This window comes from Ursus americanus, chromosome 15 (assembly GCF_024610735.1).
Source record: "Ursus americanus isolate L20-20 chromosome 15, mUrsAme1.1.p, whole genome shotgun sequence".
Lineage (NCBI taxonomy): Eukaryota > Metazoa > Chordata > Mammalia > Carnivora > Ursidae > Ursus > Ursus americanus.
In genome coordinates this window covers 19,021,190-19,045,671 of record NC_142141.1, presented here as the reverse complement: position 1 = coordinate 19,045,671, position 24,482 = coordinate 19,021,190, and the positions used below count along the sequence as shown (strand labels likewise).

At 43.6% G+C, this 24,482-nt stretch overlaps 1 protein-coding gene and 1 long non-coding RNA gene across 5 annotated transcripts in view; one reads left to right on the top strand and one right to left on the bottom strand.

The window, feature by feature from the left end:
* The window catches only part of SGCD (sarcoglycan delta), a 904,357-nt gene that overhangs the window by 860,824 nt on the left and 19,051 nt on the right, over positions 1–24,482 (top strand). The window contains exon 7 of one of the 4 annotated variants that reach the window (XM_045791981.2): positions 9,960–10,693. The exons of the other annotated variants lie outside the window; for them this stretch is intronic. Within the exon in view, the coding sequence (XP_045647937.1) occupies positions 9,960–10,092 (133 nt within the window). The 3' untranslated portion in view covers positions 10,093–10,693. Of the gene's footprint in view, positions 1–9,959; positions 10,694–24,482 lie in introns of those variants that run through there. 4 annotated transcript variants of the gene reach the window in all.
* On the bottom strand, positions 7,008–12,109 carry LOC148108851 (uncharacterized). Its single transcript, XR_015726850.1, has 3 exons — positions 12,046–12,109; positions 9,101–9,154; positions 7,008–7,147 (listed from the first exon to the last, which is right to left on the bottom strand). It is a non-coding gene; the product is annotated as an uncharacterized LOC148108851 (long non-coding RNA).

Genomic DNA, 24,482 nt, shown 5'->3' with positions numbered 1-24,482 from the left:
TTTTCACAGAGGAGCAACTGAGGCTTGAAACCCCACCGCCAGGGTTCAAACGCGGGCGCTGCTCCAGGCCTCCCTGGCTTCTCACCGACTTCCAGAGGCAACTTGAAGAGAGGGCCCTGAAGTCAGGCGGGGTGTCTTAGCTCTGCCTCGCGCCTCTGTGCCTCGATTTCCGTGTTGGGAAATCCGCCGTTCTCCCTGTTGTGCTGTGTTGCCCATCCTCCAGTGTGTTCTTGGCGTCTAGCGAGTTGAGTTCCGTTTCCTTCAAAGGCTGCTCCTTCCCGTCACCTGCTCCCTTGTCGCCTCTGAGACCGCGCGTCCTGCGTGAGGAGAGCGCAGCCGTCCCTCCGGGGCCCCTGCTCCCTCAGCGGGGGTCGGACGGGGCAGCTCTGGGCGTACACACGCTGCTAAGCCCCAATTCCGCCTAAACTAGTTTTCTCCAAATGATGCTTTTTAATTAAACCTTTCAAGGTTTAATTAGGAGAGGACATGAGTCATCTTTGTTTCTGAAAATGTATTTGTGGTTTGGCTAATTACGTAGTGAGATTTAATATGGTTTCTCTTCATGTGTGAAATTAATACATTGAATATTTAAAAAAGGAAAACATCTGAGGCATTTTACCTGGGCTTTAGGTTGACAGCAAATGTAGAGTTCAAGGGAGTCCCACTGGAAGCCATGCTAGGAAAAGCTGGGCTGGTTTTCCGTGGTCACTGGATGTACGATGCCTCTAAGACATAGCCTTTGTCTCCTAACCAGTGCATCCGATCACGCAGCCTTTAATGGTGTCTCAGTGCTTGGAGGTAAAAGCTGAGCTCCTCATTGAGGTGCTTGAACTCCAATTCCATCTCCCCCAACTGCATATCTTCAGCTATATCTCTGTCATTCCCCAAACCACCAGGCGCCTTTATGCCTCCGTGGCTCTGTCCGTGGTGTGGCCGTCCCCACACAGCCTCACCCCATCTCTTCCTGGTATATGTTAACCCTGTCTTTTTCTGTATTCTGATGCTTTGAGATCAAGGGAGGCACTGGCCCACCAGGACATTAGCTAATTCTTAAGGATAGCACCCAGCTCACCTGCCTGTAGGCACACCTGTCATGTGCAAACCAACCCATCCAGAGTCCCTACTCCCCACCACCTCCTTTGTTAGGCTTTTACACTCTAGACCACTATTTCCCTGCCCTTGCACCCCAGGGCCAGGACCAGACAGCTAGGGACAGGGCTTACAACCCAGAGCCTGCTACAGTTAGTCAAGCTAGCTAAGCCTAGCCCGCCTAGACCATTCCTTCCTGTGGAAACCACACTAAAGGCTCTTGCCCCCAGACTGACCCTGATGCTTCCCCGTATGGCCCCCCTGCATGGCACGCCTCATGTTTCTAGGGATCTGTGAGTAAAACAAACCCTTCCTTCAGGACCGCCATTTCTGTCTCTCCATACCTGACTAAAACCGCATCTTTCAAAGTGCAGCTCAAAAGGTACTTTTTTTGTGACGGCTTCCCCTCGCAAATGAGGTTCCTTCTGTGCAAACATGTCTGTTCCTTCATTTGACTGATTCTACGTCACATTCATCTCAACTCCCAACACTTAGCGCAAGGCCCAGGAGATTTTTGTGTCTAGTACACATGACGAGTGAGTGGATGAATTGCAACTCAGCCTTCCCCCCTGAGTCCATTGGTAGCACGTGAGTCAGAAAACGGGGCATGCGTGCCGCCCTTGTGTTTTCTCCTGTGTGACTGGGGCACCTCAGCCTCATGGCTGCCAGCACAGGCTCCCGTGTCCATCCCCCAATCCCAGTCCCACCATCCTGGCTATGTGGCTTTGGACAGCATAGTTCACCTCCTCGTGCTTTGGTTTTCTCATCTATGAAAGGAGGACAGTCATAGTATCCATCTCCAAGTGCTAGCAAGGTTAAAAGGAGACGGTCCCCAAGGCTTTGTACAACCTTTGTCTCTGCCTATAATGTCATCCTCTGCCATCCTGAGTTCTCCTTCCCCTTGACATCACAACTCCGGAGCTACTCCTTTAGGGACACCTTCTGGCTTCCCTAACTAGGGAAAAGCTCCCCAATTTAGACTTCTTCAACCCCATGTGCTTCTCCGTAGTGGTATCCGCTGTAATAATTCTTCATTGACAGTTGTGACTTTTGAGTAATCTGTATCTATCTTTCCTATCAGACTGTGTGTGTGAGTCAGGGTTCTCCATATACGGAGAGAGGGGTGTTTTTAGTAATTGGTTCACGCAGTTATGGAGGCTTGACAATTTCAAAATCCGCAGGATAGGCTAACAGGCAGGAGACCCAGGGGAGTTGTAGTTAAAGGCATTCTGCTGGCAGAATTCCCTCTTCTTCTAGGGAGATCAGTATTTTTCTATTAAGGCCATTGACTGATTGATTAGATAAGGCCCACTCCTAAAGGGTAATCTACTTAGAGTCTACTGGTATATCGACCTAAAGATACGAGAGCAGGATTCAGTCTCACAGTGCTACCTGTTGAGGTAGGAGTGAAGACAAGGCCCTGTGGGGTACAGTACCTAAATGCACAAGCAGGGGTAGATGGTGGTTCTCCATTATAATCGAAACTTTTAGTAGTGTTAAGATGCAAATGGCCAGGAGATAGCCAGGACCCGGGATTTTAAGGATGTGTCATACAATGAAAGGAGAGTTCTCCCCACATTCACAAGTCACAGCTATCCCCTTAAGGTCTCTAAGGAAGGTAGGGAGTGGGGAATAGATGGATAGATACAGTGAGGAGACCCGATGAGCATAGGCCCTAGGCACCCAGGACAAGGGCGAGCAAAGGACCATGGTATTGCAAGTTTTTGTTTCCAAACCCCACATTGGATCACAGTTGAGTCACAAGATCCCTGAATTCAAAGGGTCCCTTTGAATTCCTTTTTCCCAGAGTCCTCCCTAGAGAGAAACACTCTCCAAGGGGGGGGGGGGGGGCTCAGATGTGTTACAGCTCCAGCCGCAATGATTCCACGTGTTTCGGCCCCTACTCTGGTCATGCTGGAAGCTCTGCCCCCTGACTTCTCTGTGAGACGGACTGAAGAGAGGCAGAGCTTTGAGGTACCACATTCGTATCTATTACTTTTCTCAAAGCCTTTCAGTGAACAGTCACCAAGCATTAATTCAACACATATTTATTGAACATGAGGTAGCCAGTAGAAGCTACAGACCTTAAAGCTAATAAACAGATGTCAGGTAAGTAATAGGAAAAGCTAGCAGGATGGTGAGCACCGGGGGAGAAGCCTATCGTGAGTGGTGGTCAGGGGAGACCTCTAATCCACTGGCGTTTTGAACAGGCACCGGAAGTAAGGGAGCAAGCCCTGTGTGTGTTGGGGTGGGGGCAGGTGAGGTCCACCCACAGAAAACAGAGTCCAAAGGTCCTGTGTGGCTGCATGCTTTTGTCTGTTCAGGGAGGAGAGGCAGCGAGGGGCCAGGTGCTCGGAGGCATTCTGGAGGGTTGTAAAACCTGGGGCTTTTACTCTAGCTGACATGCTTACCCCTTGGGGGTTTGAAGCCACACCGTGAAATGAGGGCTGCAAAGTATTGAAGGCAACCCAGCAGAGGGCTGTATGCTGCCGCAGAAAGGTACCTTGGGCCTATAAGGCCGGCATTCCAAGGATTGCTTTAGCCCAGATGTGCGACCGCCTTTAAAAAATATTTGGCTCCTGTAAAAAGACAGACTGTGAAGGGCAGGGAGGAAAGCCAAACCAGGTGAAGACGCTCTTGTGCAATCCAGAGAGGATAAGATGGGGACATGGCCAGATTGGTAGCACTAGGCGTTTCAAGGAGAGCTTGGATTCCAAATATATATTGAAAGCAGAGGGCGCCTGGGTGGCTCAGGTCATAATCTCAGGGTCCTGGGATCGATTCCTGCCCACATCAGGCTCCCCACTCAGTGGGGAATCGGTTTCTCCCTCTGCCCTGCCCCCCTGCTCACTGTCTCTCAAAAATAAAAAAAGAAATATATGCAGCATCTCCTGATGGAGTGAGTGTAAGAGAGAAAGGAATTAGTGATGAGCCCAATGATTATGGCCGGAATAACTGGAAAAATGAGGTTGCGTCAACAGAGATGGGGAAGGCTGCAGGAAGGGAACGACCTAGGGGCCAAGGAACAGGAGTAAGGAGTTTCGGTTGAATGGGTTATGTTTGAGATGTCTGTGGCTACCTGGGTGGAGAAATTCAGTAGGCAGATACACAAGCCTGGAGTTGAGGATGATAGAGGCCTAGAGTCCACTCAGATTTGGTAAGCAGGCCAGGACACTGGTTAAAATCATCTGGGTGGTGAGTCTTGAGGTCAGAGAGAAGAGGAGAAACTGCCAATGAGATAAGAAAGGAATGAGAGGTCGTGAAAGCCAAGTGTTGGAACATTCACGAAGGAGGGAGGGTGGATCAGTGTCAAATACAGTTGAGAGAATGATTACTGAGCCTGAGACTGGAGCACTGACTTTGATGGCGATGGAGGAAGCATAAATAAGTATTTTAGGAGTTTTGATATCAGAGGGAGAGAAATTAAGCAGCAAGTTTGCATGCTAATGAAATGATGCATGACAAAGGAAAATTCATGCTACAGAGAAGGAGAAAGAATAGCAATATGATTTAGTTAAGTAGGGGCGAGATCTTAAGTTCAAGGTTCAGCCCTGGGAGCAGGGAGAGTCCATGCACAGTGAAAGCAGGAAAGACAAAGTATGTGAGTACAGACGGAGGTTAGGTGGGTGGTGGGAACACAGGGAAGGTCCCTGCTGATGGTTGTCGTCTTATTAGTGAAAGTCATTAGCAAAGAAAAAGACTCTGTCTTTTGGTTCCAGTGTTTCCCATGCTGGACTCCTGAAGGAACAGGAGCCATTGATCACAAAAGTAATAGGCATCTGAAAAATAGGAGTGATTGATCATGGAAGCAATTGATTATTATTTTGAGAATGTCTGTATAATCCTTATAAGCCCTGAGTCCATGATAGCTTATTCCTAGAGCAGAATCACACTGGAAAGGCAAGGGTAATTGAGAAGGAATTCCACAATGGGGAACCGGTCTCACAGTCTACACCATCCATCATACATCACCCCCACGAGACAGCTAATCCACACTTGTGTCCAGCCCACTCTGCCAATACTGCAGTCTACAGAGTGGTCAATCCTTCTCCACCCCTCTCTGTCTGGTTTTTATTAGCTATGACAAATTCTGCTGGGGGAGGGAACAGGATGGAAGAGAGAATCTAAGCAGGCGAGGCCAAGTTTATTTTGGAGCAGACATGGGGAGGAGGGAAACCTGTGAACACTCACATTAATAAGTTTTGTCTTGTCACAACTATAATCAAAGCCTTGATGACAGTGTTGTCATAAAATCTATACAGCCACTACTCTGGGCTTTGGGTTCATTCTGGTTCCTGGGCTATAAGCTCAGAATTCACCACAATAAATTCTTCTGTGGCTGTTCAGCTCCCCTTATCATACTGTGTTTTATTACCTCTTCCCAAGCTTAACATGCAACATGTACTCCACACCAAATCTAGAATCTCAGAGAAGGAAGCGTGGAGGTCATCTTATTCAATGGTACATCCAGTTCTGGAATTATTCTTGTCACTGCCCTGACAACTAGCCATTCGGACTTTATAAACAACCTCAGCTGTAGGCCTCACCACATCATAAGGCAGCCCGTTCCATAAATGGAACATTTTATGTTACGACAAACTAAATCTCTCCCTTCCACTTCTGCCCCTTATTCCCTGACTAACCTCCGGGGCTATACAGAACAAACACATTCTATCGCCTTTTGACAGAGAACCAGCCATCTTGTTTCTTCCACCTTGCCCACTAACGGTCCAGTCAGCTTCTGAATCACAAATACATCCACATTCAGAGTGAAAGCTTTTTGCATAGTCCTTACCTGCTAGTAAATTAAACATTAAAGAAACTATATTATTTGTAGTGGAGTTCGAAATAGCCCTTTAGAAAGGATTAAAAGTTCCTTGAATGCCAGCACTATCCAATCAAATGGAAAGATTAGAGCTGGATGAAATTATAATTTTAAACACTCCATCTCCCCAGACTTCTACAAAGTGTGAAACGGAAGGCACACCATGATGATCTGAAATTGAGAGGCAAGATGAGAGAGGGAGTCATTCACGTTCATCCCACTGGACTGTAACCTCAGTCCTTCTTCCTTCGCATATTTATCCAGTGCCTGCAGATTCCCATCTATGAGCTAGGTATTAGGGGTTCAACAGTGAGCTTCTTTCTTCACTTCTACTCAACAACTGTTGGTTTGGGACCCACATGTTTCTGGCACCATCCTCCCAAAGGGATATAGCAGTGAACAAAACAGGTAAAAAAATCCCTCCCCTTTTCACCTAATATATATAAAATCGTAGTAGTTACAAACAGAAATAAGAGAAGATTCAAGATGCTGCATCAGTCCGTAATAGGGAACTGAGCTAGTCCCATGACTGTAGAAGCCTCTCCTGAGGAAGGAATGTGGAGTTGGGCTCTTACAATGTGTTGGAGGAGGTCCCTGGCAGAGGAGCACACTGGTAAGCAGTCTGTGGAGAGGAGCATGGCATGTGTGAGAGCTGGAAGGAAGGTGGTGTGGAAGAACAAGGTCAGAGATGAAACTTCAGAGTTAAGAAGTATCCAGATAATATGGCCCACTGATCCTTGCATTAAGAATTTCCATCTTTAGCCTCCAAGCAGTGAGGATCCACTGAAAGTGTTTCAAGACAGGTGTGTATGTTTGTGTATAACATGATCTAGTTTCTATTTTAGAAGAGAGCACTCTCCTTGCAATGTAGAGAATGGGTTGGAGGGAACCAAGGTGAAAACAGAAAACTATACAATGGTCCACAGGAAAGATTTTAGGGACTTGGACCAGGATGATAGCAATAGGTTTGGAAATAAGAGGACAGATTTCAAGAGATCTAGAAAATAAAACCAGTGGGTATCCTGTGATTTGAATTTGGAAGCCAAGAGAAAACACGATGGCTGTGTAATCCCTCAGCAGGCCTACCCCCTGGACCCCTCACCAGTTATTTATCATGGAAGATAACCAACTGCTTACCGCCAGGCACTGGTCATTGGTACAGGACTGAGTGTAGCGCTCCGGTAGGAGGCTTCACCGCTACTATGAAACTTCTGGATAGGGAGCAGGATGGACCTGTAGCACAGGAAAATATCATCACTGGATGTTAATCTAGGTGATAAGGTTTGCTAAAAATCTTTTTCAAATAGGTAAATTAATTGTGCTAGAGTTTTAGAGGATATAAGTCCCCATTTGGGGCTTTCTGCACCGTGGTGGGACCTCACCCTGAACAGAGAGAACCAGGTACCAGCTCAAGCCATCCTCTGGGGGCGTCTGGAGAGACTTGAGAAATCTCTCTTCTTAAACATCCTCCAGCTTGAGATCTTGCTGAGAATGTGTCCTTTGTACGTATCTCAGTAAACTATAACTTCCTGAAGATTCATATGCTAGGGTGCTCGTTTTTACTAAGCCTTTCACAGAGCACGCTGCAGGACTTCTGCAATGTCAGGAAAGGATGCTAGCCGGTGACTAAGAATGGTGGTGCCACTCACCCTCACCAGGATAGTGAGCACCGTAAGAGAACCAGACTTGGGGAGGAAATACCATGCTTAAAACTGGGGACTTGTTGAGTCTGGATGTCTGGGATGAAACACAATAATGGAAGGGCTTATAAACAATATACGTCTGGAGTTCTAAGGAATTTTCTAGCATGGTGATGCCACGAATGATAGGGTATCTCAGGGAAGGGTCAAGCTTGATCGAGGAGTACTGCATATTGGAAGCATGGTCTTATAAAACCATTTATCCAAGGAAGACTGGGCTAAGACTAATAGATGGTCTTAGAACCCCTGGAGCATCTTAGCATAGAATCAGTTGGTTATTAAGAAGTCTGTTCCAGGCAGGTTATGGAAATGTATCAGAAAGAAACAGGAGTATCAGAATTAAAAGGCGGTTGAGCCTGATAGTTTCCACATGTGGCCCACAGCAGAGATTGTGGGAGCAGACAGAGGCAGGCCTGACCAAGGGACTAATGTGTTTGCAACACAGCATAATTAATCATCTTCCAATCTTTGAAGAAAAAAAAAACCACCTTTCTGCTTTATAATCAGCTCTTAATTATCTTGATGGTTTATTAATTTGCATATCCATATCTCTCTTTGGTTAATTATTAATCTTACGCTTTGTCTACTCTACTCTATTTTCTGTCACTGACCTGGCATCTACTAAAATCCAGTACTAGATCTTAGGATTTTCTTTTCAAATTTCCATCCTCTCCCTAGAGTTTCCACTTCTCGGTTGTGTTTAGGTCCATGTTTGATTTTGTTTTCTAAGCGTTATCTTCCTGCAGCACATCTTCACGATGGCTATGCTTAGAAGTTCTGAAAATACCTAAATTCTTCAGACATATTTGCATCCTATTTCTTTTTCGGAGACCTTGCCTGTCACAGTGATTGTGAGGGTGCTAAACCTCATCCATCCCAAGTGCCCACTAAGATGTTCATCTTTCCTGAGAGTACCACCACAGGCCAGCGCCTTCACTCCACCCCATTCCCATCCCTGCTTCTCATGCTTAGTCAAGGGCAACATGAAGACGTAAATCTAGATGTCATCTCCCTCCACACTGACCCCCGAACCTGTCTGACCGCTTTCCATCTTGTCCGTCACCCCTTGCGCCATTTTCTCTGGGCCTGAAATCAGAGGGTCTCTCTACACACAGTCCTAGCACGTTGCTCCCTATTTATCCGCCTTGAGAGGACAGATTCCATCCTCTTTTCCTTGGTCCAAAAGGTCTTGATGGTCTTTCCTCACCTCCTCAACCTATCTTTCACTTCTACCCATCCCCACCCTTCTCTCCAAAGTCCCTGTGCTTCCTCCACCTTGAGAAGTCTTCCTTCCAATATCCTCTTTCTCCTTGTGAGACTTTTCTAATGTACTCCCCACCCACAGCTCATGTCTTCCACCTCATTCTATGTCTCTAACAGTAAATGCTTTCTGCTTTCCAATCGTGAGTGTACAGGAGACGTAGTATAATGAGCACCGACTTGAGAACCAGAGTGCTGAGGTTCAAATCCAAGTTTTGCTACTTACCTAGCTGTATGGACGTCGGCAAGTTACTTAACCTTTCTGTGCCTCAGTTTCCTCCTGTACAAAAGAGGAAAAGTGATTAAAAAGTACCTTACGATATTCTCAATACACTGCATCAGGCATAGTAAGGCCTCAATAAAGAGGTTGACAAAACAGTGTCAGCATTTTGTTATTTCCCTGTATGTCCTAAATTCATTTTTTTAAAGATTTTATTTATTTAGAGTGTGTGTGTGTGCAAGTGTGGGGAGGGGCAAAGGGAGAGAGAATCTCAAGCAGAGACACTGGGCTCCATCTCACAACTCTGAGATCATGACCTGAGCCAAAATCCAGAGTTGGATGCTTAACCAACTGAGACACCCCCGCCCCCAGAAACTGTGAATTTAGATTTAGGTTTGAATCTCATCTCTGCTACTTACCTATGTGTTCTATAATAGAAATATTTTCTTCACATATAAAGTGGGAATAAACTAACAAACAAACATGTATAAATTACTCATCACTGGGTAAACAGGGAAGGTAATCAACGTATTTCCTTTTATAAATCACCGTCCATGTTTTACACAAGTTTCCTTTCAATGGAAAATATAGAAGGAAGGTTGAGGAAAGAAGAACAGGTAGAGGTTTTCTCTGTCTCATGAATATTTAATCGTTTGATGAAAGAGCTAACCTCTTTGAACTCTCGACATGGGCCAGGCATGAAGTATCTTACATTCAAATCCCCCAAATCCTATGAGGTCAGTACAAGCATCATCCTCATAGAGCAGATGGTAAACCAAAGCTTGGGGAAGTTTTTAAAACCCAAAGAGTGAAGAGAAACGAGGAAGAATGACTTCATGGCGAATCTCTGTTTTGAAACCAACAGTGACGTGGTGTTGCAGATCGAGAAGGCAGTGATCCCGACGACGAGGCTGAAAGGTTTCCGCTGCTGGAAAACCGGGCTTCTCGCGGTGATGGGACTTTCTTCCTGCTCGCCTCTGAATTCCTTACTAAAATAAAACCCCGTTCAGGTCAAAGTTATTGCAAGAGGTAGAGGCACTTCATAGGCTTGGTACTGGTGGAAGCCCAGTTCTTCTGCATCAGGAGCCCCAGAGAAAGCCCTTTGAAATAGTGGCTGACATTTCCCTGCAGCAGTTACTCATTTGTTCGCCCAGCAGTTGCTTCAGAGCATTATTTTGCCAATGTCACTGTGTACAGCGGCTCTAGGACTTCTTGCCTGGTTATCCCAGAGTTCAACCCCATGAATAAACATGCTCCAAACTCAGCTGGCTTGTAGAAACATCCCTTTTATAGCAGATTTGCACCCTAAGTGTTGGAAATTACCTGCTGATGAATGTCATCTAACCCAGAGAACTGTATTGCAATGAGGTTCAGGATTTATCGATCAATAGGATAATAATCCTCTATCTTTGTTTACATCAGTAATTAATGTAGTTCAGGAGGGAGCCCTTGAAACCTTGTATAAGCAAGATTCATCCCCACTGGAATAGATTACAGCCATATGTCACCACTCAAAAGGTAATTGGAACATTTCATTAGAAAGTAATTGGAAAAAAAGATTTGTTTTAACGCCTTGTAATAAATAATCTTGATAAATACCATTGTTATCAGAGATATCTGCATCATGTAAAAAATCTGCTTTACATCAAAATATGGTATATGCTATAGATCTTTCTTGGGTTTTTCTGAGAAGCTTTCACTTTGTAAAGAAAAGCACATTATTATACCATGATCGTTCCTTTGAGAACAAGATCTTCTCTTTATGGCCACATGCCTTTACTATTCTCATGGTTTGCCTTGCAACAAGACCCTGGTTTATTCTATCTTTCTCAAATGAAAATCTCTCACGTGTGTGAACGGAAATGTTTGGAGCAAAGCCCTTAAGAGACCACAATTCTGGGCTGTGAGGTCTATCACTTTGGCTAAATGGAGATGATGCTAGGACAAATATCTTAGGGTTGTAGCAAGCATTAAATGGGATGAAACACATAAAGGATTTAAGCCAACACTTGGACTGCAAGAAGCACTCCATGAATATTATAAATAGTACTCTTCTCATCTCTGCAGTGTCTTCCTACCCTGCCACTCTTAAGGAAAGATTCAGAGTTCTAGGGTGAGCTTTTATTTAAATTGCATGGTAAAAGAAATAAATGTAAAAGCATTTTTTGTCTTCATTTTCATTTGTTAAGTTGACAAACACAGGAGAAGAGAGAAATGCACAGTAGTCTCACCGCCAGGTGTATCACTGCTAACATGGACTTCCACCCCCCTCACCCCCTGCACTGCGGGCTCTGAAGTAAAACCAGATCAAGACTCATTGCCAGAGTTGTGTAACTTTGTGAGCTTCTGTATAGTTCAAAACCATTTAGTTCTGCAACAAACCAAGATGAAGGGCAGAAAAATCCCAAAAGGCCATAGGCCGATTGAAATTAAATCATACTTTTAACAGGGAACCAGTTGAAATACCAAAGCAATGGCAGAAGAGAAGTATGGAAGCACTTTCATCCTGTATCTCCACTAATCAACCAGGCCTCAGAGCTTTTCTTCTCCCACGTTCACAACCCTATCGTGGTAGAATAGGCCACACCTCTGCTGAGCACTAAATGAACATATACTTTACTTTTTGGTAACAGCTCTATAAAACTTCTATTAGAATCAGCCTTACCGAGGTGCCTGGGTGGCGCAGTTGGTTAAGCATCTGCCTTTGGCTCAGGTCATGATCCCAGGGGCCTGCTCAGTGGGGAGTCTGCTTCTCCCCTTGCCCTCCCTGCAACTTGGGCTCTCTCTCCCTCTCTTAAAATAAATAAAACCTTAAAAAAAAAAAAAAAGCAGCATCAACCTTACCTTCCTTTTGTAGATGAGTAAGTTGAGGCTCAGAGAAGCGGAGCGCTTATCCAAGATCACACAGCCATTGAGTGGAATGTCAGACCCCAGAATGTGTGTTTACTTACTCTGCTTTATTCCGGCACAGTGCTTCTCCAGTCAGGAGACAGAAGGCCATGGGACAAACTTGACACATCTTCCCGGAGAATGTTTTGCCTAGAGATTTTAAGGGAGAGGTCAAGAAATTTAACTAATGATGAATTAAATCATATAACTTTTTAAGCTGACTACAAAAGCCTTCCAAGAAACACTGGCCTTTCAGTGGGTCCCATGTCCCACAGGAATTTATTCATCTGCTACAAGAATTGCTAATTCCATGGAAGGTTTTGAGAAAGATCCTTGGAAGCCAGGCAGTCCTGGTTACCGGAGGCTCACCTCTGTGAGTCAGAGACTGGGTGGCCTTGGCTAACCTCATCTCTTCTTCACTAGAGATGTGACCGCATACGGCACAGGATGCCCTGAAGATTCCCTGGACCATGGGAAAGTCCAAAAACATAGGTTCTCTATGTAATAGAGAAGAAGTAGAGTCTTGTTACTCTAACATTTGCTCATTCTTGGTAAATAGAGGCAGTCTTAGGGTAGCATTTAAAAGTTCTGGTAATAGATCTGTGGTTGGAATATCCACTTTGCAGCTTCCTCCTAACATTGTTCCGATTAGCACAGTGCCTAGTGCATAGGAAGTATGCAGTAATTTTTAGCCATAATTTTTTATTAAATAGCTTTTATAATATTGAACTTGAATGAAATGTTATTCGTATGTGAGGCAGCTCACCTATTTTGGGTCCCCCAGACAGGGATTCCTATACAACACATAAACAAACAGAGGCAGAGTATCCTTCAGGATGTCTCTGAGTGTCTCCATTTAGTGCGGACACAAATCGTCTTCACCCCTTGACTCAGAGGATCTCTTGTTTTAGAATCTTATGGCAGACAATACATTCTTTTGCTATTAATCCTTCAAAATCTGTATACCAATGAGAAACATGATTTGTTTTTAGGACTGGGACAAGTACACTTTCATTCGCTGGTCTAACCCTCTCACTGTATACAGGAGAGCGAGTTAGTGGTGAACCTGGTAACAAGAATCCACTCCTGGTCCAGTGCTCCTTCTGGAGCTGAACTGACTTCAAAACTAGAAATTTCATTTCAAGGGGAAGTCTAATAAATAACCTGTGTTAATTCCTTAATTTTCATTTCTAATTACAACAGTTGACAGCCTAGCTCTGTTACCCACGGAGTCAGGTTAGTTGCATGGGTCATTAAACGTTCTGAGAGCATTGGGTCATATTGGGAAGACTTGAACGTTACTACTGTCATTTAGTGAGAAGTGAGAGTGTGGAAATGTACATCATTTCTTTGATATTCCAATCAATTATTTAGTTTCTATCTCTCATGAGGAAGAATCTCTCATTGGGAAGAATGCGAGGACACAGGAAGAACTGTGGAGAGAGTTCCAATGAAACGGGCAGTTATGATGGCTGCGGTTTCCAATGCAGTCACCCTGGATACCCCAGCTTCTGAGAAATACGATTCGCTACACAATCCAAGCTTCTAATCACCGTTCGGAAGCCCCTGGTAGACTACTAAGGCGCAGTATTTGTGATCAGTTTTCCCCCAGCAAAAGTCACTGCTAGATTCTACAGATTTTGTCAAGATTTTCCCTTCTCAAAGTTATTGACATTTTAGTAAATCTTGTAACAGTCAGAAACATACCGTGGAGGAAGAATGGACTTATTCAGCCACCTGCCTCTGAATGTCTTGGATTTAAATTACCCTTGGCATGCAGGCTTTTTGCCAAGTCTGTGATATTGCCACTGTGTAAACCAGGAGGCCTCTTGTGGACGGTGAAACGTGAAGAACGCCAGAGGCAGTTAGAGATGGGGAAGAAAAGCAATCGCCCATCCTAACCAGGTTAGGAGGGAATGAATAGGTGTGACGGAATTTTTATCTGGATGACTGCAGTAAGAAAACTATCACTTGTCACCAGTTTCTGTGTACCGTATACCTAAGGCATCACCTACATTTCCACATTGCAGCTTCATAACAGTCCTTTTAGAGAGAGATTGTTATCCCTACTGAATGCCTCAAAAACACTCTGCCCCTTTTCCAAGACCAAACATCCAGCAGATGATGGTGCTTGGACTTAAATCCTGGTGCTGAATCTCAGGCTTTAAACTACTATATGGAGTATATATTATATTCCTTCCCAAGAGACTTAGATGAATATATTTCAGGGTGTGTGTTGGGGGGGGAGCTATGGCCCTCCTAGAAAATCTAAAAGGTAACTTATTACAAGGGGCAAAATATGGCCCAAACAGCACAAATACAGAATGAGGTGGTTACCAGCAAAATGGGTCACACACTGAGGGGTGTTTTTTGTCTGGTCTAAACTCAGTCGGAGATAACACTAAGGTGACCACATATTGTAATGTCATTAGACTGCACTAAGTGGTCCAGGATCATACCGAGAAGGTAAGGGGAGAGGCTGGTTCTTTTGGTCCTGGACCTTGCTCACCATATAACAGGAGCTCTATATTCGATGATAAGTAACAGAATCTAAGAGGGACATCCATTCAGCAAGTTATTGAACAACAGGCAGTGTCCTTGGTGCTAGACCTCAATCTAGTGGAATTACTGCCCTCACAGGGCTTATTCTAGAGGAAAAGATTAAATCAAATAAATTATTACAAATTGTGTTCAGTGGCATGAAGGAATGTCACTGAGTGATAGAAGGGGTCAGGGAAGGCCTCTTTAAAGAAGCGGTATTTAAGAGAAACCAGAGCTACCATGAGGAAGGAGCTGGTGGGCCTCCCATCCGCTCCAGGCAGCAGGACCAGGAGGGTTGCGCTGTAGACTCCCCGGAGCACCTGCTGAAGATTTGCTTTAGCCCAGATAAAGAAAACCTCAGGCTAACTAGGGTGCTTGTCTTTATAAATTTGGATATTAACGTATGAAGGTGCCAGATTACGTAGCCGATTACAGAATGAGACTTCCACCCAGTAGGTGGAACTACTTCTCAACAATCAGAACCGTGGAATATTATAAAACCTACTGGCTAGGAATCAGGGAGCCTGGATTTGATAGGCAAGTCTTTAGGCACATGGTCTGGACCATGATATTTAACCTCTCTGAAGCTCCATGGCTTTCTTTCTCAAATGGGGCTGGTAACTGAATACCAGATGGAACAAAATGAAAAGAATGAAAAGCACCCAATGTGCAGGGCATGTGACATGCATTCACTGATGGTACGTGAATCTAAATCTGTCCCTGGAACAGGACACTGGGCTTTCACTTGAGGCCTCTGAGGTTCCTATGAATCATACTGTACAAAAGCTTAACTCAAAAATACAGGATGAATCACAAGGGTTGCAGGAGAAATGAGGTCAGGAGGAGCATTTTGCATTGTTTTTCTTAGACAGCAAGAGCAGGGGAAGGGGCAAAGGGAAAGGGACAGGCGGAGTCCCTGCTGAGTGAGGATCCTGACCACATGGGGCTCCATCCCAGGACCCCAAGAACACAACCTGAGCCGAAGTCAGACACTTACCCAACAGAGCCACCCAGGCGCCCCACATTTTTAAGCTAAAAACTGAAAGAGCCATAGTGTTAAACATGATGTTAACCAATACCATGCTCTAAAAGTTGTCTGGCATCAAAATGTCACTCAGCATTACTTTACTTTAAATATACTCAATATACTTTAAACATACTGGTCCATTATACTGATAGAAGCCAAGTTCACCAAACTGTTGGTTCATTAGTGTTTATCAAACACACAAGTAAAATATGAGAGCAATTTTTAAAGCACTTTTCTTGAAGTAGGAATTCAGCTTTGAGCTCTTGAAGATTTCAGAGAGCCAGTGAACTTAAGATCAATGAGGAAATTGATCAAGAAATATACACACTCCTTGAGCAAAGAATCCCACTGATTTGCTATGGTTTTATATACACAGTATCATCACATCAGCAACCCAGAAATACAGTTGGCCAGGGAAGTACACTGGACCCCCAGAGTATGTACTGCAGGTCTTCATTTTATCAAGTAGATTAATTTAGCTGCCGTCTCACAGCTTGGGCTACTTTTCAGCCAGAAGCAATACCATAACCATTCTATTTCCATCAGTGGAATGGTAGCGTTCCATATTAAAGTTTCTATACCTCTAACACGCACACGGATCTGCTAAGTCGATCTTCAACCATCACAATATAGGTTGTTGTTGTGTTTTTTTTTTTTAATATATAGATGCCCTGGCACTTTATTTAGTTTGTGTGGGATGTGACCCAAGCTTTGAACGCTCCCCATGTGATTCTGACTCCGTTGAAATTTCCCAGCCATGGCCTCAGCCAATTCAAGAGCTCCCCCATAGCAGCCACTGTAATGAACAGAAACGCCACCAACTTTACAGCCCCACCCACCAGCTTTCTGTAAATCATGTCCCTTTCAAACAGAACTTTTTCATTTTTTTCCCGCAAACTGAGGACACCCACAGTAATCCTAGGTATTGGGTGTTAGCGGGAATATGCTCTTTCCTCAGAGGCTGGCGTTAACCCTCGTCTATTTGAGTTACCACATATAGGACTTGGTTTTTATGATGTTTTGAAGGTCGCTCCCGAAAGTAACAAAAGCCGTTGTCTCCCTTCTCTGAGGATGGGAGCAAAATATGATCTAAAAGCTTGTCTAGGTTTGGAAGTGATTAATGTAGATTCTTATGATGAAGGAAATGAAAACGAGAAATCTGAGTAAGTAATCACTGTTTCCACAAAAACAATTTCAACAAAAAATGAGCTTGAAACGGAGAGAACAAACTGATAATGCCAACAGCAAATAAATTATTCTCTGAGTTTTAAAAACAGACCCTGTGATAGCTTTTAAAGTTTTGTGGGGTTTTTTGATTCATGACACTTCTGAGTGTAACCAAGGGAGAAAGGGACACGGTTGCTGCGCCATGTTATACAGGTACTTGAAATGGAATTTGAGTAGAGAAGGAAAGGTTACAAATGACTGCAGAAATGTGCCAGGAAATGATGGCTCAATAAAGAAAACATTTCTCCAGGGCTTCATAAACCTAGGAGACACAACCACATTTCTCACTGTCCTATTCCCTGGGCCACACAACAGCTGTGAAACCACCTCCAAGGGCAACAGAGTCTTGGCACTTTAGAACTCTGGTCCGGAATCTGCTTTGTCTCTGGCTATGGAAAGAGAGCATTTCAGAGGAAATGTTCCCTGTGATAGGATGCCACCATCATTACGTGGCTGAGACAGCCAGTTCTTGCAGTACACCTGCCCAGTCTCACCAGTCAAAACAAGTCCACAGAATCTAAGTAGGTTTTCAGATATGTACCATGAACTCAGCACTACAGAAATATACTGCCAATGATGATCAAACATGCCTCCCACTTTCCTTTTCTAGCCCCGCATGTCCGCATTTCCACTTGATGTCTCAAACGCCCCCAATCCGACATGTCTTTGAGTTTCTCCATCATCAAATCCAAGTCACTATCTTCTCCCACCTGGATAACTCCTGTCTTGCAGTCCTCTTGCCCCACTCCCTTATATCCATCCTGAAGCCATATACGTAATAATATATAAATATATACATATTGTATTAGAGTTCTCTAGATAAACAGAATCAAAAGGAAACATATATCCTATAGTATATCCTATATATTTGATGTATTATAAGGAATTGGTTTACATGATTATGGAGGCTGAGAAGTCCCAAGATCTCCAGTGCAAGCTGGAGACTCAAGCGACGCCATGGTCTAAATTACAGCCTGAGGGCAGGAGAAGTTCCTTCTTAGCCTTCTTGTTCCATTCAGGTCTTCAGCTGATTAGATGAGGCCCACCCACATTAGGAAGGGCAGTCTCCTCAGTCTACCGATTAAACGTTAATCTCATCCAAAGACACCCTTACAGGCTCACTCAGAATAACGTTTGACCAACTGTCTGGGCGTGCCACACCCAGGCAAGTTGAAATATAAAATTAATCACCATCATTATTGTAGCATAGACATTTGATCATGTTGTCCATTATTTTTTTAGTCTTCTACACCACCTCTCCCTTTTAAATCCTTTATCTCACCATATTCTGCAAGGCCCTGCCTGACTTACCTCCTCTTATTAACACCACATTCTCTATCAGCCTTCTTAAAATTTCTTTCCACCTAAAAAAACCTATTTTGTCCTCAAAGTCTTTAGGCATGCTGCTCCCTCTGCTTGACACACTCCTCTTTCACCAGGCTAATCCCTTCTCATCCTTCAGGTGGCAGCATAAGGCTTCCTAGGCTCCAGTTCTTCCAAGACCCGGTCCGTAGTTGTAGGGTCCTTATAACTTCTCCATCAAGGACTCTTCATCTAATTTGTCTCTCATCCTCATTTGCACATAAACTCACTAGGGCAAGGATGGGGCTATCTTGTTTACAACTGTGACCCCAGCACTTTGCACATACTAGGAATTCAGTAAATGTTTGTTAAACAAATAAATGAGTCAGTTCCTAATGGACCTTCAAGACCAACCCAGACTCTACCAGTCTGGGATACAGGCCACTTCACTGTGTCCCCTTAGGCCTAGAGTAATAAATGTTTATTAAATCTGTCACCAAACTCTACACTGGAAAAGAAGGGTTGATTCCAAAGAATGTTTTGTGATGGTCTGACTTGCCTTTTATAGAAGCAAACTTCAAAATAGTTTTTTTTTTTTTTTTTTTTTTTTTAGTCTTTAATTTTTTTTTTTTTTTAATGATTTTTTATTATATTATGTTAGTCACCATACAGTACATCCCCGGTTTCCGATGTAAGGCTCGATGATTCATTAGTTGTGTATAACACCCAGTGCACCATGCAATACGTGCCCTCCTTACTACCCATCACCGGTCTATCCCATTCCCCCACCCCCCTCCCCTCTGAAGTCCTCAGTTTGTTTCTCATAGTCCATAGTCTCTCATGCTTCATTCCCCCTTCTGATTACCCCCCCCTTTCTTTATCCCTTTCTTCCCCTACTGATCATCCTAGTTCTTATGTTCCATAGATGAGGGAAATCATATGATAGTTGTCTTTCTCTGCTTGACTTATTTCACTTAGCATTATCTCCTCCAGTGCTGTCCATGTTGTAGCAAATGTTGAGAACTCGTTCCTTCTGATAGCTGAGTAATATTCCATTGTATATATGGACCACAACTTCTTAATCCAGTCATCTGTTGAAGGGCATCTCGGCTCCTTCCACGATTTAGCTATTGTGGACATTGCTGCTATGAACATTGGGGTGCATATGGCCCTTCTCTTCACTACGTCTGTATCTTTGGGGTAAATACCCAGTAGTGCAATGGCTGGGTCATAGGGTAGCTCAATTTTTAACTTTTTAAGGGACCTCCACACTGTTTTCCAGAGTGGCTGTACCAACTTGCATTCCCACCAACAATGTAGGAGGGATCCCCTTTCTCCACATCCTCTCCAACAATTGTTGTTTCTTGCCTTGTCTATTTTTGCCATTCTAACTGGCGTAAGGTGGTATCTCAGTGTGGTTTTGATTTGAATTTCCTTGATGGCTAATGATTTTGAACATTTTTTCATGTGTCTGTTAGCCATTTGTATGTCTTCATTGGAAAAGTGTCTGTTCATATCTTCTGCCCATTTTTTGATTTGTTTATTTGTTTCTCGTGTATTGAGTTTGAGAAGTTCTTTGTAGATCTTGGATACCAGTCCTTTATCTCTAGTGTCATTTGCAAATATATTCTCCCATTCCGTGGGCTGCCTCTTAGTTTTTCTGACTGTTTCCTTGGCTGTGCAGAAACTTTTAATCTTGATGAAGTCCCATAAATTCATTTTATCTTTTGTTTCTCTTGCCTTTGGGGATGTGTCATGAAAAAGGTTGCTTTGGCCGATGTCGTAGAAGTTGTTGCCTATGTTCTCCTCTAGAATTTTGATAGATTCCTGTCTCACATTGAGGTCTTTCATCCATTTGGAGTTTATTTTTGTGTATGGTGTGAGATAGTGGTCAAGTTTCATTCTTTTGCATGTAGCTGTCCAATTTTCCCAGCACCATTTATTGAAGAGACTGTCTTTTTCCCACCGGATGTTTTTTCCTGCTTTATCAAATATTAGTTGCCCAAAGAGCCGAGGGTCCATTTCTGGGCTCTCTATTCTGTTCCATTGGTCTATGTGTCTGTTTTTGTGCCAGTACCATGCTGTCTTTGTGATCACAGCTTTGTAGTACAGCTCGAAATCCGGCATTGTGATGCCCCCAGCTTTGTTTTTCCTTTTCAACAGTTCCTTGGAGATTCGGGGCCTTTTCTGTTTCCATACAAATTTAAGGACTGTTTGTTCCAGTTCTTTGAAAAATGTCCTTGGTATTTTGATCGGGATAGCATTGAAAGTGTAGATTGCTCTGGGTAGCATGGACATTTTAACTATGTTAATTCTTCCGATCCATGAGCATGGAATATCTTTCCATCTTTTTATGTCTTCCTCAATGTCTTTCAAGAGTGATTTATAGTTTCTAGAATATAGGTCCTTTACGTCTCTGGTTAGGTTAATTCCAAGGTAACGTATGGTTTTTGGTGCTATTGTAAATGGGATGGATTCCCTAATTTCTCTTTCTTCGGTCTCGTTATTCGTGTATAGAAATGCAACTGATTTCTGAGCATTTATTTTGTATCCTGCCACGTTACTGAATTGCTCTATAACTTCTAATAATTTGGGAGTGGCTTCTTTTGGGTTTTCCATATAGAGTATCATGTCATCTGCAAAGAGAGACATTTTGACTTCTTCTTTGCCAATTTGAATACCTTTGATCCCTTTTTGTCGTCTGATTGCTGTTGCAAGGACTTCTAGTACTATGTTGAATAATAGTGGCGAGAGTGGGCATCCTTGTCGAGTTCCTGATCTTAAGGGAAAGGCTTCCAGCTTTTCTCCATTGAGAATAATATTTGCAGTAGGCTTTTCATAGATGGCTTTTATGAGATTGAGAAATGTACCTTCTATTCCTACACTCTGAAGGGTTTTAATCAGGAAAGGATGCTGTATTTTGTCAAATGCTTTTTCAGCATCGATTGAGAGGATCATATGGTTCCTGAGTCTTTTCTTGTTGATATGATGTATCACACTGATTGATTTGCGAATATTGAACCACGCTTGCATCCCAGGTATGAATCCCACTTGATCGTGATGGATAATCCTTTTAATGTACTGTTGGATTCTATTAGCAAGTATCTTGTTGAGGATTTTGGCGTCCATATTCATTAGGGAAATCGGTCTGTAATTCTCCTTTTTGAGGGGGTCTTTGCCTGGTTTGGGGATCAAGGTAATATTGGCCTCATAGAATGAGTTTGGTAGCTTTCCTTCTGTTTCTATTTTTTGAAATAGCTTTAGGAGAATAGGTATTATTTCTTCCTTGAATGTTTGGTAGAATTCCCCAGGAAAACCGTCCGGGCCTGGAGTTTTGTTATTTGGAAGGTTGTTTATCACTGACTCAATTTCTTCATAATTAATTGGCCTGTTTAAGGAATCAATTTCTTCCAGTTTCAATCTTGGTAGTTTATAGGTTTCCAGGAAGGATTCTATCTCTTCCAGATTGCTTAGTTTATTGGCATATAGCTGTTGATAAAAATTTCTAATAATCCTTCCAATTTCAAAGGTTCTCGTCGTGACCTCTCCTTTTTCATTCATAATTTTAATAATCTGGGTCCTTTCTCTTTTCTTTTGGATAAGTCTTGCCAGTGGTCTGTCAATTTTATTGATTCTCTCAAAGAACCAGCTTCTAGTCCTGTTGATCTGCTCTACTGTACTTCTGGTTTCTGCTTGATTGATTTCAGCTCTAATTTTGGTCAACTGCTTCCTCGTGCGTGGATTAGGCCTGTCCCTCTGTTGCTGTTCCAGCTTCTTGAGGTGAGAATATAAAAACTGCATTTTAGATTTTTCTATTCTTTTGAGTGAGGCTTGGATGGCTATGTATTTCCCCCTTAGGACTGCCTTTGCAGTATCCCATAGGTTTTGGACTGTTGTATTTTCATTCTCATTGGTCTCCATAAATTGTTTAATTTGATTTTTGATTTCCTGGTTTATCGAGTCATTCCTGAGCAGTATGGCTCTTAGTCTCCAAATGTTTGAATTTCTTCCAAATTTTTCCTTGTGGTTGAGTTCCAATTTCAGAGCGTTGTGGTCTGAGAATATGCAGGGGATAATTTCAATCTTTTGGTATCGGTTGAGACCTGTTTTGTGTCCCAGAACATGGTCTATTCTTGAGAATGTTCCATGGGCATTAGAATAGAATGAGTATTCTTTGGTTCTGGGGTGTAGTGTTCTATATATATCTATGAGGTCCAACTCGTCGAGTATGGCATTCAAAGCCTTTGATTCTTTGCTTAGTTTTTGCCAGGGTGTTCTATTTCTGAGAGTGGAGTGTTGAGGTCCCCTACTATTAATGTATTTTCATTTATATGTCTCTTTATTCTGGATAAGAGTTGGCTTGTGTATCTTGCTGCTCCCCTGTTGGGGGCATATATATTTATAATTGTCATATCCACTTGTTGAATACTTCCCTTAAGAATAATATAGTGCCCTTCTGCGTCTCTAACTATAGTCTGTAGTTTAAAATCCAATTTATCTGATATGAGAATTGCTACCCCAGCTTTCTTTTGAGGACCATTTGCGTGAAAGATGGTACTCCATCCCCTTACTCTCAGTCTGAATGCATCTTTGGGTTTGAAATGAGTCTCTTGTAGACAGCAAATGGATGGGTCATTTCTTTTTATCCAATCTGCAACCCTGTGGCGTTTTATGGGATGGTTCAAACCATTTACATTAAGACTGATTACTGAGAGATATGATTTTAATGTTGCCATGTTGCCAGTAAAGTCTTTGTTTGTATTGGCTGTGACTTTCTGTTCTGTATCACTCTTGGGGCCTTTTTACTTTTATAGAACCCCCCGTAATATCTCCTGTAGGGCTGGTTTCGTAGTTACAAAATTGGTTAGTGACTGGCGATTCTGAAATGTCTTTATTTCTCCATCAATTCTGAATGACAGCCTTGCTGGATAAAGGATCCTTGGCTGCATGTTTTTCTCTGAAAGAGCTTTAAATATGCTCCCCCAACCCTTTCTCTCATTCCAGGTCTGTGTAGACAGGTCTGACGTAATTCTGATGCTTTTGCCTTGGTATGTGAGAAATTTCTTTGCCCTGGCCGCTTTCAATACTGTATCCTTGCATCTATTATTTGCGAATTGCACTATGATGTGACGTGGCGTAGGTTTGTCGTGGTTGAGCTTGGGAGGGGTCCTCTCTGCTTCTTGGACACGAATGTTTGTTTCCCTTGCTAGATTAGGGAAGTTTTCAGCTACAATTTGTTCAAATATCTCTTCTAGACCTCTGTTTTTCTCCACCCCCTCAGGGATGCCGATGATTCTAACATTGGATCGTTTCATTGAGTCAGTAATCTCCCGTAACCTACATTCGTGGGCGTGGATTTTTTTAAGACCATCTTCTATTTTCATTTTTTCCTCTATTAACCCATCCTCCAATTCACTAACCCTTTCCTCTGCTTCTGCGACCCTGGCTGTCAGAGCCTCTAGTTTTGCCTGCATTTGGCCCATAGAATTTTTAATTTCTGTCAGATTCGCTCTCATTTCTGTCCTTAGGGATTCTATATTCTCAGTAACCTTTTCGTTTATACTTTTTTCAATTCTACTCATCATTTTGACCATCGTTACTCTGAATTCCATTTCTGATAATTTGGTTACATCCATATCCATTATTTCTGTGGCAGAGGCCACAGTCTCACTGTCTTTTCTTTGCTGGGGGGGGGCTTCTCCTTCTTGTCATTCTGATGAAGAGAGGTTGCGGGGTTTCCAGAGCCCAAATTATTGACTGGGTCCCAGGCCGTGCCCCTTGTTTTATAGGGATCTTAGGGATGTGGGCTTCCTCTTTAAAGATTTTATTTATTTATATATGTGGCAGCCAACCAGCGAGAGAGGGAACAGAAGCAGGGGAGTGGGAGAGGAAGAAGCAGGCTCCCAGCGGAGGAGCCCGATGAGGGACTCCTTTCCGGAACGCCGGGATCACGCCCTAAGCCGAAGGCAGGCGCTCAATGACTGCGCCACCCCGGCGCCTCGGGTTGTGGGCTTCTTGATTTTTCAGCCTGCCTTCTGCGTTCTGGGGGAGGGGCCTGCCGCGCCGATACTCAGGCAACCCTGTTTGGGTAGAGTCTCCGCGTCCCCTGCGAGGGGGGATGGGGATGGGCACTCTCTGAGCCGGTATTTCCAGGCTTTTGTTCTCTGGCGGCTTTCCCTGGCGGTTTGCTGTGCCTCTTCTGAGAGTCAGAGCAGCAGCGGCCAAATTTCAGCCTCTGTCACGGAACAGAGGGATTGTGGCCCGTTCTCTACTAATGTTCTGGCCACTTTAACTCTGTCTCTGTTGGTGCTGCTCAACCCTGCAGCGTCCCGGGATGTGCGCCCCACACCCGGCGTCCCAGCCCTCACTTCCAGGGCCGGCGCGTCTCTGTCCTTTGTGTTT